Source organism: Tachyglossus aculeatus, chromosome 2 (genome assembly GCF_015852505.1).
Source record: "Tachyglossus aculeatus isolate mTacAcu1 chromosome 2, mTacAcu1.pri, whole genome shotgun sequence".
Lineage (NCBI taxonomy): Eukaryota > Metazoa > Chordata > Mammalia > Monotremata > Tachyglossidae > Tachyglossus > Tachyglossus aculeatus.
Genome location: NC_052067.1, coordinates 24,658,032 through 24,678,512, shown reverse-complemented (window position 1 = coordinate 24,678,512; position 20,481 = coordinate 24,658,032). Strand labels below are relative to the sequence as shown.

General features: G+C 42.5%; 1 protein-coding gene across 8 annotated transcripts in view; it reads left to right on the top strand.

Annotated features, from left to right (window-relative positions):
- RBMS3 (RNA binding motif single stranded interacting protein 3) overlaps window positions 1-20,481 on the top strand; it is a 1,223,284-nt gene that overhangs the window by 679,610 nt on the left and 523,193 nt on the right. For 5 of the 8 annotated variants that reach the window (XM_038740835.1, XM_038740836.1, XM_038740838.1 and 2 more), the window contains one exon: window positions 6,182-6,354. In XM_038740835.1, the coding sequence (XP_038596763.1) occupies window positions 6,182-6,354 (173 nt within the window). The remainder of the gene's footprint in view (window positions 1-6,181; window positions 6,355-20,481) is intronic. The other 3 variants (XM_038740837.1, XM_038740842.1, XM_038740841.1) reach the window with 1 other exon arrangement.

Sequence of the window (20,481 nt, the reverse complement as noted above, 5' to 3'; positions counted from 1 at the left end):
CCATGCCCACTATGGTGGCCGTTCATCTTGTTTGATTCCTTCCCGTCCAGTGTTCCACTGGTCTGTCCGTTGTCTGGTATTATGCTCAGAATTATTATTCCAGCCACCAAACTCCCTTCATCCCTGCTACTTCCTCTGAGTCCTATGTCTCAGAAGCAGTTCTCCCATTCTCTAGGCCCTGGGAAGGCAACACAGGCTTTGAAATGGGGTTTGCTGTGCTTAGAGAGACCCCACGGAGGAACATTCTAGGTTCTGTGGACCCTCTAACTCTCAGTTCCATGAACTTTTCTGCACATCGTGCTACCCCTCTTGAGAAAGCAGATTAAATGGCTATTTCCTTGTTGGCCTAGCATTTGATGAGGGAAAATGACAATCCCCAGTTCCCTGCCTGAGCTCTCTCAATCCCACTAAGAGAATGAGCAAAAAAATATGTTCAGAATTAGCACTAGCAAAGATTTCAGGATTTACACACAATATAATCTAAATGCTATTTTATGGCCAAATGGATACAGTGCTGTATTTCTCCCTAAACAGAATTCAATGACTTTAAATTAAGCTTATTTGCAAAGTATATGGAAGCGATATATGATTGTGAAATCCACATAGATCGTTTTTAATGATATTTAGTACAAAAAATTCACCCCAACAGGTTCTTATTAAAATGCTGTACCATAATTCATATATTTCACTAATTAGTCATTTTCATTCCTAAACTGATTGTTTAATCATTGCTTAGTAGTTATCATAATTTGGTTGAAAATAACAACTGTTTCCAGGGAGATTTTCTTAGTTCTGGAGTTGCTGCTACTGCTGCCATGTTCTTAGCATAGCATCAGTTTGAAGAAAAAGGAGAGAAACTAGAAAAGGGAGAAAATCTGAGACATACTTATTGCCCTGATGAAACAGTGACTCAGATAACACTGTTATTCAACTGTTTGTGATGTTCTGGCCAACTGATAGACATTTGTTGACAATCACAAAATGAAATTGTCTTGAGACCCTATTATGTAACAGCAGTTTGTTAAATATGTTCATGTTAAATAGGTTGCAGGAGAGGTATGAACGGAAGGGAAGGGATTTTTAGTTTGCTTTCCAAGATTGTGAATATGGAGACATTGGTTCTTGATTTTTCTTTTTTTTTTTTATGGTATTTCTTAAGTGCTTACTACGTTCCAGGTACTGTACTAAGCGCTAGGATATAGAGAAGCCAATCAGGTTGGACACAGTTCAGGTCCCCCTGGGGCTCACAGTCTTTGTTCCCATTTTATAGATGAGGTAACTGAGGGACAGAGAAGTTGTGACTTACCCAAGGTCATATAGCCGACAGCTGGGATTATTATTATTATTAACAATAATAATAATAATGATAATAATAATTGTATTTGTTTTAGAACCCAGGTCCTCTTACTTCCAGGCCTGGGCTCTTTCCAATAGTCCACACTGCTTCTCTGATCAAGAAGCATCCTGCCCTGGAATGTTTGGAAACTAACCAAAGTGGTAGACTTTTGACAAAGAACCTCATTTTAGGCTAAAGGTGGCCATGAGAGAGGCTAGATACCTTTTCCTCAACTTCACCTACATTCTAATCCTGGCTCTGACACTTGTCTGCAGGGTGACCTTGGGCAAATCACTTAATCTCTCTGTGCCTCAGTTTCCTCACTTGTAAAAGTAGGATTTAGATACTTGTTCTCCCTCCCTCCTAAGACTCTGAGCCCCATGTGGATAAAGCTGATGTGACCATAATAATAATAATAATAATTATTATTATTATTATTATGATAGTATATTTTAAGCAGTTATTATGTGTCAAGCCCAAAGTCACACAGCAGACAAGTGGTCTTTCCACAAAGCCATGCGTTGTACCAACTTCAGCACTTACTACAAGGCTTATCACAAGTAAAGCCTTAATAAGTACCTCAAATAATATTATTATTATTCACCAACTTAGAACCTCACTCTATCCTGTAGGCATTAGCCTAACTCAATTTAGGAAATGCTTTTTAAATCATATTTATGATGGTGACTGAAACTGTACAGATAGAGTTAAGTTATCATTCGTTAACGATGATGATAGTATTTATGAATTGCTTACTCTGTGCCAAACACTGGGATGGATAAACAATGTGGCCTAGGGGAAAGTCATTCATTCAATCGTATTTATTGAGCGCTTTCTGTGTGCAGAGCACTTTACTAAGTGCTAATCCTGGTTTTGCCAGATTATAAACCTGTTGTAGACAGGGAACATGTCTGCCAGCTCTATCATTGTACTCTCTCAAGTGCGTAGCACAGTGTTCTGCACAAAGTAAGCACTCAATATATGTGATTGGTTAATTGACTTGCTTCTATATGACCCTGGGTTTTCTGTGCCTCAGTTACTTCACCTGTAAAATGGGGATTAAGACTTTTAGTCTCACGTAGGGACATAGACCGTGTCTAACCCGATGATCTGAAATCTGCCCCTGCACTTAGTATAGGGTTTAGCACATAGCATTTAACAAATACCACAGATGCAAGATAAACAGATTGGACTCAGTCCCACATGAGGCTCCCAGGTTATGATGGAAAGAGAATGGGTATTTTATTCCCATTTTACAGAGAGAAAACTGAGAAACAGAAAAACTAAGTGCCTCGCCCGAAGGCACAAAGCAAGGAAAGTGGTGGAGCTGGGACTAGAATCCAGATAGCCTTCCTGATTACCAGCCCTGTGACATTTCCACTAGGCCATGCTGCAGTGCATCTCAGGAACTTTTCTTAGTATGCGCAGTACACACCAGTAAGTAGCCCACAGTGTAGTTACAGTAGCTCTTTTTCTATTTACCGGGAGAGGGAAGGAGAAGAAGCAGGGCTCAGTGAACATTATTCCATAAGTGAGAGTCATCCAACAATGTAAAGAAGCTATATCCACAAAACAATGGGTTGTTTGTGCACGTGTAGGTTAAATGATGCATGATTCAAGACGGGATTGCAGTTTGTATTCATCTTTTGATAAGAGGAGAGTCGGCATATCGGTCTCCTGGGAGATGCTATCCAGGCCTTTCCTCTTGAGCGGATGAAAGAGTACAAATTCAACCGAGTTCGAGATGAATAGAAACAATCGAGGAGTCCGTCAGCCGAACAGTCAGGCTGCATGGTAGATTGCAAGACCACTCCAAAACCACCCTCCCAACTGGCTGCAAATACCGCCAAGGAGCCAGATGCTGCTAATAAAACTGACTAAAGCTTGGCAGCTGGGGCCGGTGATTCACATCCAAGGGGAATTGTATGGGAAAAATGTTAACATTTCATTTTGTATAAGAATTGTGTTTTGAATCAGGAGATGAAAAGTTTCAGGCCAGCCTACCGCAAATTAAGTATGGCAGTGGTGGATCTTGGTCACAGAGAAATAATACATCCATTCTTGAATTAGAAGGCTAAAGCTGGAATTGGGTCTGTTGTTTGGAGGTAGGAAATGGGCAGCTCACCTGTGTGTCATTATTCAGGGCAGGAAAATAGGGCACAAGCAGGCTTTATGTTCTTAGGGGTGTAGGGGTAAAAATGGAATGTTTGGGTCTTTAAACTAACTGTCTTAGAAGATTGGATGACAAGCATACTTGGAGGTATTTTTGGAATAAACTTAAATAATGAAGAAGGAGCTGGTTGACTCATTTTTCAAAAGTGAAAAATGAAGCATATTAACACGGTGCCTGAAATTAATTGGCTGCTTAGAATGGTCTACAGACCAGTTCATTTTCCTTTTACTGAAAGCAAAGTCGGAATCTTGAGAAATGAGTCCACTTGCTTCCAATTATTGGAAAAACCAACAACATGCCATTTTGTCCTAACGGCCGCTTCCACCTCAAAGTGAAATTTCCAGGCTGCATTTCAGATTTGATTATTGGTAAAAACATAGGACCCTCAGTTTCTAGCTTCTCATCCGATCTAGGTCAAAGGGTAAGGTCTCTCCTGCCTTCTTTGATTGCCCTAAGACACTAGCTGTAGTTGATGGAGCAGACATTCAAGAACTCAAATTAGAGCTGGGGTGCCTATCACTCATTTGTCCAATTGAGTTCCTAATTCTCCTCATCTCTTTTCTCACTTTCTCCAAAATTTTACAGTTTATCCTTCAAAGGCGATCACAGATCATGGCTCTTGTCTTTAGCACAGTGTCACGGTAGAAATGAAGGCAAACAAAGGTAGTGACCAAGATATTGAAAAGGCTTGACTAAAGCATGGGCCTGGATTCTAATCCTGACTCTGTCACTTGGTTGTTGTGTGACCATGGGCAGGACAGTTCACTGTTCTGTGACTCAGTTTCCTCATCTATGAAGTGGGGATTAAATAACTGTTATTCCTCCTACTTAGGGGCAAGGGATTGTGCCAAACCTGACTATCTTGTATCTACCCTAGCGTTTAGATGGTTCTTGGCACTTAGTAAGCACTTAAATACTGCAATTATTAATATGTCTCTCAGTTCCCTCAGCACACAGTTGAACAGCATTTTGGTCTTTGTTCCGATCTCTGTACCCCCATGCAACTTTCCTGGGGCCTCCTCATGGCTTTTAACCCTCAGTTTGAAAACTTTTAAAGCAGAGAAAGAAATACATATTTAACTTTACCTCCCCGAACCTCCTTGCATCTAGAGATTTCTGGGAAGCCGCATGGCCCAGTGGAAAGAGCACGAGCTTGGGAGTCAAACATGGGTTCTGTTCCCAGCTGTGCCATATTCTTACGGTGTGATCTTGGATAAATCACTTAACTTCCCTGTTCCTTAGTTCCCTCATCTGCAAAATGGGGATTCCATACCTCGTTCCCCCTCCTACTTAGACTGTGGGCCCCACGTGGGGCCTGCTTATCTCGTATCTATTCCAGTGCTTAGTACAGTGCTTGGCACATAGAAAGCACTTAACAAATGCCATTGCTATTATTATTAGTTTGTCTGAAGTTGAATTTTTGTTTTAAATGTACTTCAAACTGGCTATGTGATCAACCTAGACCTCCCAGATGAAGTAAATTAGCTAATGAAATTTCAGATTAATAGTATTGGAAAGAGCAGAGGGATTCCCAGGTGGTTCCCTGATGGGATGCCATTGTGCTGATATGTCGAAGCATGAAGTAATATTACAAGTTTTGCCAGTTAATATAATAAAATAGTTCCTTAAGCCAGAATCTGATTTATTAAAAAGCTTTCCATTTTTTCTAAGTACAGTCTGATCTCTTGTGTTAGCAGTGCCCAGTATCTCAATAGAATGTCATTTAGTAAGCGCTTAGTACAGTGCCCTGCACACAGTAACCACTCAATAAATACGATTGAATGAATTTAGGCTCATGTTGGGTGTATCTTTGTGGACAATCCCCCTTTAGTGTATTGCTACTCTCTCCCTCTGCGTATGTTCATTCTCACACCCTCATACACGTTCACACACCTCCCTTCCAGACCCTAGGCCTCCTCGGGCCATGACTACTAGATAATCTTGCTCAAGGAGGGTTTGTAGATCAGGTGATAGTTGAAAATTCCAGAACGAGGGCAACACCAGCAATGTTGGGAGCAAAATGGAGATGGGAATGGCACAACCCGACAAAGAGAACAGAGCTGAGGGTAGCATGGTTCAGTCAGTCGGTCAGTAGTATTTATTGAGGCGCTTACTGTGTGCAGAGCACTGTACCAAGCACTTCGGAAAGTACAGCATAACAGAGTTGGTAGCCATGTTCCTTGCCCACAGTGGGCTTACAGTCTAGAGGGGGAAATGGAAGGAGCCATAGGAACAGGAGCAACGAAAAGTAAAACTAATTGTCTAGGGAAATGGAGTGATATATCATTTTGCAGAGGGTCAGGGGCTTTCTTTTCATGCATAGGACAGTGGGAACCTTTGGACGTGCCTCAGGAAATGGATGATGTGGAGGAATTTGAGACAAAAGCATCGCTTTGGCAGTATTGAGACTTGAAATGAGATTGAGGATCCTCCATAACTACTCTTGGGTTTGTTAATAATGGCTGAGGACTCTAGATACAATGTCATATCAAGCAAAGACCAAAATAACGTTGAATGTTTAAGAGAAATACATCATGCCCCCCATGCATGCATATGCATGATTGTGTTTGCGGGGAAGAATTTTCATTGTTTTAGAGTTCATCTGCCAGCTCGTGAACATACGAGCTGGTAATAAGCTTTGTTTTTCCAGTAACAGCTCTTTTTGTTTCCAGCAGTCCTATGCACCAGCTCCCCATCCCATGGCTCCTCCCAGCCCCAGCACAAACAGCAGCAGCAACAACAGCAGCAACAACAGCAGCGGAGAACAGTTGAGTAAAACCAACTTGTACATTCGAGGCCTTCCACCCGGCACCACGGACCAGGACCTTATCAAGCTGTGCCAGCCGTAAGTGCAGTCCACATGTTTGGGAACGCCTAACTTACAAAACAAAAGCTTGTTTGCTAGAATTATCCTTGACTTCGGGTGCCCTCAGTCCGTTATGTCTTTCGTCATAGCCTCCAGTCTTTCTCTCTAAGACTTCCCACAAGGAAGGATGTAATGGCTTAGGACAAATTAGTTGGGAGAAGAGAGCATCTTGCCAGTTCATAAGGAAGGGGCCCCATTTTGAGAAGGACACTTACTGTCTTTTTTAATGTCCATGTAAACCTCAAGTGGCTGCATCCATTTTCTGTCTTGCCTAATTGGAAATGGCCCCGATTATCCGGGGGATTTTCAACCACGCTGCAACCTATTGGAGCTACTGGCCACAGTGGGGAGAAATCGGGAAAATGTGAACGGCAGAATGCATCTCTGAACCCCTAGGAGTTCTTCCGTCTTTTGATCCGCAGTTAGGATTGGTCCCTGCCATGTCGATATGTGACAGAGGAATGATGATGCCAATGCTCAAGCCTCTGTTTGAAGGCAGGTATAATTGGGTTTCACTGACCGAACAGCTGTCCATAGTGGCTTCTGGGTAAAGATCATGAATGTTTTACGTTAGTGTTGAGTCACGTTCAGATTTGTAGTGTTACCGAAAGAAATTTGACATTCAAAGATTACAAAGGGGACATGATAATGATTCACGAATTTCTCATTGAATACGTTTTGATGGTTATTTTTTGATTGCCCCATTGTTCTCCGTGTACCTTTCGTAATATTGCGCAGTTTTCCTGAAAAGTTTTTGTTAGTTGCCCGACCACTCTCAACAAATGGAAGTGGAAAACCAGGTTTCTTTAGCTTGGTTCTGGATATGTTGCCAGCTTGTACTTCCCAAGCGCTTAGTACAGTGCTCTGCACACAGTAAACGCTCAATAAATACGAATGAATGAATGAATGAATAAGAAAGTTGGAAAAATTAATCAAAGCCAGCAGTTGTGGAAACTAATATACAACTTCACAACTTAAATCCTTTTGAGCGCATATACTGCTAGATGCCACCCTAATTATAGAACCAGTTTAGTTGAAACTGGAATCTTACATCATACTTTGTTTTATAAAGTAAAGATAATGATATGATATGATAATTATAATATAATATTATAAAGATAATAGATTGCCTAATATTTTGGCTAAAATGGTATTTCAATACTGTGAAAACTACCTATTTTCAAAGATGATTTTGTTGAGTAATTATGGTAATTCATTCTTGACTCACTGTGGTCTTCCTATCAAAGAAAAATAACTTGGATCACTTCAGGTGATTGGCTACTTTTCTATTGTATAAAGTTCCATTTTGACATCAGTGGCGGCCCTTTTTGGGAAAGAGTATGAGGGGAAATTTAAGCAGTTGAGCTATTGCCCGGAAATGGTCAGCAACCGGACTGTTTTTAGGGCTTCGAGATCAATACTGAAAAGATCCATTGAGAAATTTTTTAAATGCCAGATCTTATCTTGGTAAATTATACTAGAGTAGTGAATAAATGTGCATTTGGCAAGATTAGGGCCATTAGAGCATGACTGATGCTGCTAGGTTGAGAAGTGCCCTCTGAAATCCTTTGGTGTGGCACCAAGTAATGTGATTAGTATTCCCCCTAATACTGAGACTAGCCTCAGTTCAGGTTGCCAAGTAGAGAGGATGCCAGCTTCTTTTAAGAATCTTTGTGATTTTTCTTAGGGCCTTTCTCACCGTTTTAGAATCATCTTCTAACCTTGAAAGAACTGGCTGGGCCCCAGCCAGACATGGCGTGGCTGAAGGGGATGACCTGTATTTGAGGACAATAATAATAGGAACTACATATCATTTTCCCGAGAAGCAGCGTGATGTAGTGGAAAGAGCCCAGGCTTGGGAGTCAGAGGTCATGGGTTCTAATCCCGGCTCTGCCACTTGTCAGCTGTGTGACTTTGGGCAAGTCACTTCACTTCTCTATGCCTCAGTTACCTCATCTGTAAAATGGGGATTGACTGTGAGCCCCCCCCGTGGGACAACCTGATCACTTTGTAACCTCCCCAGTGCTTAGAACAGTGCTTTGCACATAGTAAGTGCTTAATAAATGCCATTATTATTAGTATTATCATTATTATTTAACTTCTCTGTGCCTCAGTTACCTCATCTCTAAAATGGGGATTAAGACTGTGAGCCCCACGTCGGACAACCTGATCACCTTATATCCCCGCTAGCGCTTAGAACAGTACTTGGCACATAGTAAGTACTTAACAGATACCAATATTATTATTATTACGTTTTGTCCTTTATTTTGTCCTTTGTCCCTCTGGTGCCTTGCTGTTTAAAGTGGAGATTAAATACTGATGGTTATTTCCCAAGAGTAAACGTAATTATAAAGCTTAAAATAAATTTAGGTTCTTTTTATTCTCAAGTATGTTCTTTTTTCTGAGAAGAGAGAACAACAGTGCTTAAATGAGTTTGCCTCCATCATGATTTGTTTTTCTGTTTGCTCCTTTGAAACTGCAAGTAGCTTCTGACGTTTATGGTAAATCGTCTGGTTTGCTAATATTTAGAATAATGTTAAGAAAAACCACATAAGTCTAGCTAGAGCAGGCAGAGACATGTTAAATCATTTTGCATTAGCATGCAGTATTCATATTAATACTAATGAAGAGCAAGAGCACTGTATTGAAGAAGAAATGAAATCATTTCTCAGTGTATAATCCAGGAGCAAAGGGATGCCAGCTGGATTTGTATCATCTTTTTGCAATCCATATTAAATGGGACCATTAACATTTATCATCAGTGATCTTAAGGCAGAATTACAAGCAAGATGAAAGGGAAAAGAAATGATAGGAAACTAACAGACGAGAAAGTTGGTACCGAGTGGGACCTCTGGAAAATATCCTCGAATAATTAAATATAGCAACGTTTAGAAGAAAAAAAATAGAACGTAGCTTTAGTTTGCCACTGTGTTAACATGTGGGCTAGCTTCTGCTGGAACAATCCAAAAGCCCCATATCCAAGCTTGTGCCATTTCAGGGGGCCAGGTTTGCTTAGCAGAAAGAGCCCGGGTCTGGTAATTAATTAATTTAATTAATAATGGTGTTTGTTAAGCACTTACTATGTGCAAAGCACTGTTGTAAGCACTGGGGGGGATACAAGGTAATCAGGTTGTCCCACATGGGGCTCACAGTCTTAATCCCCATTTTCCAGGTGAGGGAACTGAGGCCCAGAGAAGTTAAGTGACTTGCCCAAAGTCACACAGCAGACAATTGGCAGATCCAGGATTTGAACCCATGACGTCTGACTCCAAAGCCCAGGCTTTTCCCACAGAGCCACACTGCTTCTCTAGTCAGGAGAAGTCAGATAGGAGCCCAGCCTCTCATCCCTGCCCAGCCACTGCCAGCAGTGTGACCTTGGGTAAGTCACTTAGCTTCTTTAGGCCTCAGATTCAGAATCAGTAATATGGGTATAAAATACCCATCTCCCTCTCTCTTTCTTACACCAGGGACCCCATGTGGGACAGGGAATGTGTTCAATCTGATTATTTTCTACTTACCCCAGTCCATAGCACATATTAGACACTTAATAAATGCCAGCATCATCGTTATTATTATGGGCCTATCCTCCATATTAAAATAAACCCGAGACGCCGGTGGCAGATTGATTAACTTGACCTGCAAAAGGGCAAATAGAGTAATATTAATTGTAGTATTTGTTAAGCACTTAGTATGTGTCAAACACTGTCTAAGCACCGACGTAGAGACACGATTAGAGAAGCAGCATGGCCCGGTGGAAAGAGCCCAGGCTTGGGAGTCAGAGGTCAGGGGTTCTAATTCCGCTCCGCCACTTGTCGGCTGTGTGACTTTGGGCAAGTCACTTCACTTCTCTGTTCCTCAGTTACCTCATCTGTAAAATGGGGATTAAGACTGTGAGCCCCATGTGGGACAACCTGATTATTTTGTATCCCCCCCAGCGCTTGGAACAGTGCTTGGCACATAGTAAGCGCTTAACAAATATCATTATTATTGTTATTATAATCAGGTCCCACACGGAAGAACAGGTGACGGATGAGGGATTTTGCAGATGAGGGAATTGCGGCACAGAGAAGTGAAGTGACTTGCCTGTGGTCACACAGCAGGCAAGTGGCGGAGCTGGGATTAGAACTCAGGTCCTCGGACTCGCAGCCCGTGCCCTTTCCACTAAGCCATGCAGCTTCTCTAGAATGCCTGTCATCTGGCCTCCAGCTCAGTGCTCTGTCCCAGGCATGTCAACCATCGGCTCTGAATAGTGGAACTCCTGCTGCAGCTGAAATGACAAATGGAAAATAGGTGTCCAATAAATATATTTAGCCTCTACTTTTGTGTGTTTTTGTGGGAGCCCTCCGAGTGGATTGAACGCCTACCTCCTTGAAGAGGAGGAAGAGGTGGAAATGACTAGTTGAGGGAAGTGGTACCTATTTTGAGAGCAAAATTTTTGCGGGCTAAGGATTTCTGGAAATTCGTGCAAGGCGGAACCTTCCACTGGACACGTTTCCTTCTGTGATTTGAATTTCATTTATTAGATCTTTTCAAATGTGTCTTCAGGGTAACCTTAATGTTTCCATTTTTAACGTACCTAAAAATTTTAACATAATTTAATTCCCAAGCAATGAAATACCATTTGCGATGCGCAGTAAACCTTTCAGCTCAGGAGTCCAACTTTGTGTACAGAGTTTGTTTAGGTTTTTCATAGACCCTGGGAAGTTTCATACCATTTAACTAGGTCATCTGTAGTTGTTTGCATCGTTGCTTGAGTACAAGCTGTGATATCCCTCTTTATAAATGCAGAGGATCGCCTACCTCCTTGAAGAGGAGGAAGAGGTGGAAATGACTAGTTGAGGGAATTGGTACCTATTTTGAGGCCAAAAGTTTTGCGGGCTAAGGATTTCTGGAAATTCCTTGCAAGGCGTAACCTTCCACTGGACACGTTTCCTTCTGTGATATTAATTTCATTCATTAGATCTCTTCAAATGTGCCTTCAGGGTAGCCTTAATGTTTCCATTTTTAACGTACCTAAAAATTTTAACATACTTTAATTCCCAAGCAATGAAATACCATTTGCGATGCGCAGTAAACCTTTCAGCTCAGGAGTCCAGCTTTGTGTACAGAGTTTGTTTAGGTTTTTCATAGACCCTGGGAAGTTTCATACCATTTAACTAGGTCATCTGTAGTTGTTTGCATCGTTGCTTGAGTACAAGCTGTGATATCCCTCTTTATAAATGCAGAGGATCGCCTACCTCCTTGAAGAGGAGGAAGAGGTGGAAATGACTACTTGAGGGAAGTGGTACCTATTTTGAGGGCAAAATTTTTGCGGGCTAAGGATTTCTGGAAATTCCTTGCAAGGCGGAACCTTCCACTGGACACGTTTCCTTCTGTGATATTAATTTCATTCATTAGATCTCTTCAAATGTGCCTTCAGGGTAGCCTTAATGTTTCCATTTTTAACGTACCTAAAAATTTTAACATAATTTAATTCCCAAGCAATGAAATACCATTTGCGATGCGCATTAAACCTTTCAGCTCAGGAGTCCAACTTTGTGTACAGAGTTTGTTTAGGTTTTTCATAGACCCTTGGAAGTTTCATACCATTTAACTAGGTCATCTCTAGTTGTTTGCATCGTTGCTTGAGTACAAGCTGTGATATCCCTCTTTATAAATGCAGAGTGTTGATCCCCTAACTCCTAGAGAGGAAAGCTCTTGGCCAACTGCACACTCATTTCCAGCTTGTACTTCCCAAGTGCTTAGTACAGTGCTCTGCACACAGTAAGCGCTCAATAAATACGATTGATTGATTTCCAATTATGGCCAAGAGAAACACGATGCCTGCAGCCAGGCTGAAGGGCTGCCAGTGGTGTGATCACATCAGCACCCCGATTTCAGGGGCCCCAAAGTTTCAGTCAGTCAATCGTACTTATTGAGCACTGACTATGCACAGAGCACCATACTAAGTACTTGGGAGAGAACAATATTACAGACACATTCCCTGTCCACAACAAGCTTAGAGCCTAGGCGGGGAGACAGTCAGTATAAATACATCAATTACAGAGGGGCTGGGAAGGGGGATGAATAAATGGAGAAAGTCAGGGCATAGATCTGCTTGTAGCGTTTCTCTGGAAACGTCCCCACATCTCCATTCCAACCCTGCAGGGTTTAGATTAGATTCTGAGCACCAGTTTAACATTTAGCATTTAACCTGTATATATGTTTGTACGTATTTATTACTCTACTTTTCCTTTGTACATATTTATTCTATTTTATGTATGTATGTATTTATTTTATTCTGCTAATATGTTTTGTTTTGTTCTCTGTCTCCCCCTTCTAGACTGTGAGCCCACTGTTGGGTAGGGACCGTCTCTATATGTTGCCAACTTGTACTTCCCAAGTGCTTAGTACAGTGCTCTGCACACAGTAAGCGCTCAATAAATATGATTGAATGAATGAATTTAGCCCAGGAGGACAGCCTCTTACTGAGAAGAGCAAGGGATGATGAAGTATTTGCACTTGTGCTGAAGAGCAAGAGGGTCTCTACCTGTGCTAATCTTCCTGTCTTTTACACTGTCCCAGTCTTCTGTGTGTATCTTTATGTAACATGTACTGCAGAGCAGAGCGAAGGCAGGAAGCTAGAGTGCCTTGCATGCTCTGAGTGCAGAGTCCATTACACACGTTGTCAGACAGTTTTGACAAATGTACCGTCACAATCAAAGCTTTTATCAATTTGAGTAACCCTGTCACAGCAATCTGTCAAACTATTCAGATACAACTGAAGGAAAGCAAGTCATCATGTACTCCGTTATAACCAAGAAAATAAGAAAAATGGGACAGGAAGATTTTTGAGCACTCTTTTTCCTGAACGGTCGTGGGTTCAAAAATTCCTTCCAACAAGGTTGCAGAAAAGAAACTTTAAGCGTTTTTCTGCACTAGAGCTTCAAATTACAAGGCTGATTTGGAGGCTCCATAAATCTGCTGCAGTAACAGGTGTGACTGGGAAATGAATCTTGGAGTTTGTGAACAGTGTTTGTGCCTTTCATTCTTTTTTATTTGATGGAATTTAAACGAGACAGCTGCTTAAGACTGACCCTAGACATGTTTAACATGTTTAAGCTCGGCATTGAAAATCTATCCCTATCAAATAACTTATAGTTTAATTTGTTCTGAAATGGGAAATCTCAGGCTGGTATGCATTCTGCTTCCTCCTCAGCAGACTTGAAAGCTGTCAGGAGGGAAAATATGAGGAGTGGGTAAGATGTGCAGGGGTTAGGTTGCCTGACTTCAGAAGCAGTGTGGTTTATAAGTAGTGAGATCACGGGGCTGGGAGTCAGAGGCCCATGCTCTACTTCCTACTGGCTGTGGGACTATGGGTAAGTCATTTAACAGCTCCGTGCCTCAGTTTCCCCATTTGTAAAGTTGGGACAAAAATGTGATTTCCTTCCCTTGTACTTGTAACTTGTACTTCCCAAGCGCTTAGTACAGTGCTCTGCACACGGTAAGCGCTCAATAAATGTGATTGATTGATTGATTGATTCCCTCTTAGACTTTGCAATTCGTAGGTATCACGTCTGACCTGATTGTCTTCTACCTACCCTAGGGCTTAGTGCAGTACTTGATACATAGTAAACACTTAACATTATTTTTATTGATCATCATCTTTTTCTTCTTCTCTTTCTTCTCCTCTTCCTCCCCTCCCCCTCTTTCTCCTCCTCCTCCTTTTCCATCTTAGTCTCCTTCTTCCCCGTCTTCTCCTCCTCCCCCTTTCCTTCCCCTTCCTTCCACCCCCTTCTTCTCCTCCTCCTCCCCCTTTCCCTCCCCTTCTTTCTCCCCTTCTCACCCTCCCCCTTCTGCTCCTCCTTCTCCTCCTCTATCTCCTCCTTCTCCTCATCCCCTCCCCCTCTTTTTTCTCCTCCTCCTTTCCTCCTCCTCCTTCTACTTATTCTCCTTCTCCTTCTTCTCCTTCCTCTTCGTCTTGTCCTTCTCCTCCTCCTCCACCTTTCCCTACCCCTCATTCCTTCTCTTTTCTCTCCCCTCCTTCCTCCTCCTTCCTCTCCTTCTCCTCCCCATCCCTCTCTCCTTTCTCCTCCTCCTTCTCCTCCTTCTCTTTCCCTTTCCCCTCCCCCTCCTCTTTCTCCTCCTTCTCTTTCTCCTCCTCATCCTCATTCTCCTTCTGTGGTGTGGGATAGACACCAAACATTTACTTTAGCACCTAGAATAGAGTAATTGTGACTGTTATCCCCATAATTTGCCGTGTTGTGGAGCTAGCTGCTTCCTAGTGGGCATTCCTCCTCACAGGGAATTTTTGTGAGACTCGAGAGCCAAAACACTTTGACGTCCTGCGATCGAAACCAGCTTTGCCTGTTCCTGGCAAATCAAGTGTCCTCTCTTACCTTGAATTCTCCATCTGTGAGGCTGGAGATAATGATGCCTGCAGTGATCCCTTTCCCACACAGCAGTTGAACATACTGACACTTTTCTCCTTCGTAGTCACTCCCTGGTAATTTGGCTGGAGGAAAGAGCGTTAACTCTTCCAGGCCACTCAAGGACCCTTTAATAAGTTTCTTGATGTTGTAAGTATCTCTGTATTTTTGCCTGTGAAAGCCACTTAAGGCCAGTCAGTGATGAATTTCCAGCTGTACTGGTTGGTGGACCAAAGCCATCCATTGCTACGTATATAGAGTTTTTAGAACGGAGCACTCAGGAGTGATAAAAAGCATCAATTTAAAGGATCATAGCATTGATATTGGAATAATCTAACTCATTAAAACCCCATGTGGCAAGCTGCCTTATTCATTCCTGTTGAATGTTGTAAGCATTTTGAAAACGTGCGACCTTCAAGACAAAATCTGAGCCAGCGCTGTAAATTTACTTAATGTAAAAGGATGCCATTTCAACAGTTTTGCTTTACCCTTCTAATAAGCCTCCTTCCCCTATAGACTGTAGACTCGTTATGGGCAACAAATGTGTTGCTTATTCTCTTGTATTGTACTCTCCCAAGTGCTTACAGTGCTCTGCACATAGTAAGCAGTCAATAAATAAATAGCTGTGGCTTAGTGGAAAGAGCACGGGCTTGGGAGTCAGAGGTCATGGGTTCGAATTCTGACTCCACCACTTGTCAGCTGTGTGACTTTGGGCAAGTCACTTCACTTCTCTAGGCCTCAGTTCCCTCATCTGTAAAATGGGGATCAAGACTGTGACACCTGGGACAATCTGATTACCTTGTATCCCCCCAGTGCTTAGAACACTGCTCAGCACATAGTAAGCACTTAACAAATGCCATCAATATTATTATTGAAGCAGTGTGGCTCAGTGGAAAGAGCCTGGGCTTGGGAGTCAGAGGTCATGGGTTCTAATCCCGGCTCCGCCACTTGTCAGCTGTGTGACTTTGGGCAAGTCACTTAACTTTTTCTGTGCCTCAGTTACCTAATCTGTATAATGGGGATTAAGATTGTGAGTCCCATTATGGGAAAACCTGATTACCTTGTACCCCCTCAGCATTTAGAACAGTGCTTTGCCCATAGTAAGTGCTTAAGAAATGCTGTCATTATTATTATCGCTAAAGTGTATATATGTAGTATATACTATAAATAGTTATATTTATGTATCAATAAATAATACACAAGTACTATTCAGTCATATTAGAAAAGAGAGTTGCAGATATGAGGCTAGTGATTTTCACTTTAGGTAGATTCAACCCACAAGTCTTTAGAACCATTTTGGAGATTAAATACTCATTTTTTATCTCAAAAACTATTGTGCTTTCAAAGATGAAAATGACGTTTTGTGAGTCTCTCTTTTCTGAATTTTATGACATCCAAAAGAGCATAGCAATGCATTTGGTGTATGTCAAACTGGTCATGCAGGGAATCTTCATGGAATTAGTGGCACCATGTACCATTTTCATGGGGCTGATGAACGTCTCCAGTCTCTTACTGATTGGCTGAAATTTTGCCTCTTGTATCCAGATCTACAGTTTCAGATGGAAACTGTAGAAAATAGACACCTCTGAGGCTGTCTATTTTAGCTGTTATGTAGTGGTGGAGAAAATGGCCAAATTCAGCAATCAGTCACCGCTAGGAACACATTGAGGGCCAGGGTGACACATGACAGTTTTTGTTCCCCACTCCACCCAACACCCTGGGTTCCATGGCCCCTAGTGAGAGTCTAATTATATTAGCATAGAGGAAAATAACTTGAGAAGAATGAAGAGTACAAGCTGGAGTGTAGTGGGTTAATAGAGTAGATAAGAAGGATGAAGATAGTTGCTTTAATGCCAGTAATCAGGAGTTTCTCTAATGCAGAGAGAAATGGGTAACAATTGGAGATATTTGAGGGATGGGGAAATGAGTATAGGATGATATTTTAGAAAAATGATCCAGGAAGCATTGTAAACTTCTTGAGGGTAGGAATTGGATCTACCAACTATATTATACTCCCCTAAGTATTTAGTACAGTGCTCTGCACACAGTAAGGCTCAGTAAGTACCATTGACTGACTGTTTAAAGCCCAAACTGGAGAGGGGACAAACTGGAGTCAGCGAAACCATAGAGGAGGCTGATGCAATAGTTGAGCTGGGATATGACAAATACCTGGGCCAGGATAGAGGCCATTTGGAGGTGGATTATATCCTGGAAATGTGGAGGAAAGACTATAATGGGATTTTGTGAGGTTAAATGTGGAGGTTGAAAGAGAGAAGAAATCAAGGATAATGCCAAGGTTTCAGACTTCAGAGATGGGGAGGTTGATGGTGTTGTCATTTGTGATGGAAATTTTCGTTATGGGGAGAAGATTTAGTTGGAAGATAAGGAGTTGCCAACTCCTTATATGTTAGCAACTTGTAGTTCCCAAGCGCTTAGTACAGTGCTCTGCACACAGTAAGCACTCAATAAATACAATTGATTGATTGATTGATTGAGTTCAGTTTTGGACATGTTGAGTTTGAGGGACCAGTGGGGCGTTCATGACCTAGGTGGAGTACAACATTGCCAAAGATAGGGGTCAGGGCTAGTGAGGCTGATTTAAAAGTCATCCACAAAAAGATGGTTATTGAAATAGAGGATCTCCCCAAAGAAATGAGTGTAAACTGAGAGGAGAATCAATCAATCAATCAATCAATGGTATCTATTGAGCGTTTACTCTATTCAGAGCACTATACTAAGCACTTGGGCAAGAACAGTACAATGGAATTAGCGAACCCACCATTAGAAAATTAGAGAACCCATCAGGGCCGTAAAGGACCCCACTGTCCATGGATGAGACAATAGAAGAGCAGCGAAAATTAACTGAGAAGGATTAACTAGAGTCAAGAGGAAGACCCAGAAGCAACTGATTCAATTTCTAAACCAAGATTAGATCTTGTTTCCAGGAGAAAAGAGCGGTCCACAGTGTCAGAAGCAGCCCAGAGGTCGAGAAGGATAAAGTAGGGGCCATTAAGATTTGGCAAGAATGGATGTATAAATAAATATTAGATAGCTGTTCTTGAGTGTTGAAATGATTCTGAAATTATTTGAAGTGAGTCTTTTATTGATCTTTTTCATTATAGAAAGGTGAAGCAAGGGGTTCTAGTGGTTAGAGCACAGGCCTGGGTTCTAATTCCGGCTCCACCACATATTCGCTGTGTGATATAGCCAAGTCACTTAACTCCTCTGGGCCTCAGTTACCTCACCTGAAACATGGGAATTAAAACTGTGAGCCCCATTTGGGATATGGACTGTGTCCAACCTGATTAGCTTCTATCTACCCCAGAGCTTAGTACAGTGCCTGGCACTGGCACTCAAAAATCTCCAGTGGCTACCAATCAATCTGTGCATCAGGCAGAAACTCCTCCCCCTGGGCTTCAAGGCTGTCCATCACCTCGCCCCCTCCTACCTCACCTCCCTTCTCTCCTTCTACAGCCCAGTCTGCACCCTCCGCTCCTCCACCGCTGATCTCCTCACCGTACCTCGCTCTCGCCTGTCCCGCCATCGACCCCCGGCCCACGTCATCCCCCAGGCCTGGAATGCCCTCCCTCTGCCCATCCGCCAAGCTAGCTCTCTTCCTCCCTTCAAGGCCCTGCTGAGAGCTCACCTCCTCCAGGAGGCCTTCCCAGACTGAGCCCCTTCCTTCCTCTCCCCCTCGTCCCCCCTCCATCCCCCCCATCTTATCTCCTTCCCTTCCCCACAGCACCTGTATATATGTATATATGTTTGTACATATTTATTACTCTATTTATTTATTTATTTATTTTATTTGTACATATCTATTCTATTTATTTTATTTTGTTGGTATGTTTGGTTTTGTTCTCTGTCTCCCCCTTTTAGACTGTGAGCCCACTGTTGGGTAGGGACTGTCTCTATATGTTGCCAATTTGTACTTCCCAAGCGCTTAGTACAGTGCTCTGCACATAGTAAGCGCTCAATAAATACGATTGATGATGATGATGATGATGGTGATGATGGCACCTAGTAAACGCTTAAGAAATACCATTAAAAAAAGTGATTGTCCCTGATGTGTTTTTCAGGTGCTTCGCTATCAGAGTTGTAATACAATCCATTTAGTACACCAAAAGAAGAAAAGTTATTTATGTAATTTCTTCTAGCATCTATCATCCCTGCTAGATTGTAAAGTCCTTGATATTGGGAATAGTGTCTAATAATGCTGATGTACTCTCTCAATTACTAAGTACAGTGCTCTGCACCCAGTAAATGCTCGATGAATCCATTGTTTGATTGAAGGAACCATTTCTGAGAGGAAAGAATGGTTTATTCGACCTTGGCTTCACTGACTCTGTCCTCTCTCAGTTCTCTTATCTCTCTGGCCGTTCATTTTTAGTCTCCTTCATGAACTCCTCTTTTGCCACCCATCCCCTAACTTTGGGGGTCCCTCAAAGTTCAGTTCTCAGTCCCCTTCTATTCTTCATCTACACTCATTCCCTTGGAGAACCCATTTGCTCCCATGGCTTCAACTACCATCTCTAAGCAGATGATACCCAAATCTACATCACCTCCCTGATCTCTGAACTTTCCTCCGGGCTCGTTTCTCCTCCTGCCTTCAAGCTATCTCTACTTGGATGTCCTCTGGTCAACTCAAATTTAACATGTCCAAAACAGAGATCCTTATCTTCTCACCCAAACCCTGTCCCCTTCCTGACTTTCCCATCACTGTAGATAGCACCATCATCCTTCCCATCTCAAAAGCCCATACCTTGCTGTTATCCTTGACTCCTCTCTCTCATTCAACCCACATAATCAGTCTGTCACCAAATCCTGTTGGTCCCACCTTCACAACATCACTAAAATCTGCCTTTCCTCTCCATCCAAACTATTACCACGTTAATACAATCATTCATCCTATCCGCCTAGGTTACTGCATCAGCCTCTTTGCTAACCTCTCAACATCCTCCCTCTCCCAACTCCAGTCCACACTTCACTCCGCTGCCCGGATCATCTTTTTAGAACCGTTCAGGACATGTCACCGCCCCCGTCCTCAAAAATCTCCAGAAGCACATGTTCTCCAAGAGGCCCCCATTTCCTCTACTCCCACACTTTCATTCATTCATTCATTCAATTGTATTTGTTGAGCGCTTGCTGTTTGCAGAGCACTGTACTGGGCACTTGGGAAGTACAGGTTGGCAACATATAGAGACGGTCCCTACCCAGCAACGGGCTCACAGTCACTTCACATCTCTGGGCCTCTGTCTCCTTGTCTGTAAAATGGGGAGCGTGACCCTCATCCTCCCTCCCGCTTGGACAGCTTCTCTGCATTGTCCTGACTTACTCTCTTTATTCATCCCTCCTCCCAGCCCCACAGCACTTATGTACATATATGTATAACCTTGCCGCACTAACTCAGTGACCCTCACACTCCAGTCTTGCTAGCTTTACAAGTTTCCCTTGGCACAGGGGGGTGGAGATATCTCCGACACCTGTCCACATGTTTTGTTATGTTGTCTGTCTCCCCCTTCTAGACTGTGAGCCCATTGTTGGGTAGGGACCGTCTCTAGATGTTGCCAACCTGTACTTCCCAAGCGCTCAGTACAGTGCTCTGCACACAGTAAGCGCTCAATAAATACAATTGAATGAATGAAAATGAATATCCACGTCCATATCAAACAAAAACTCCTCACCATTGGCTTTAAAG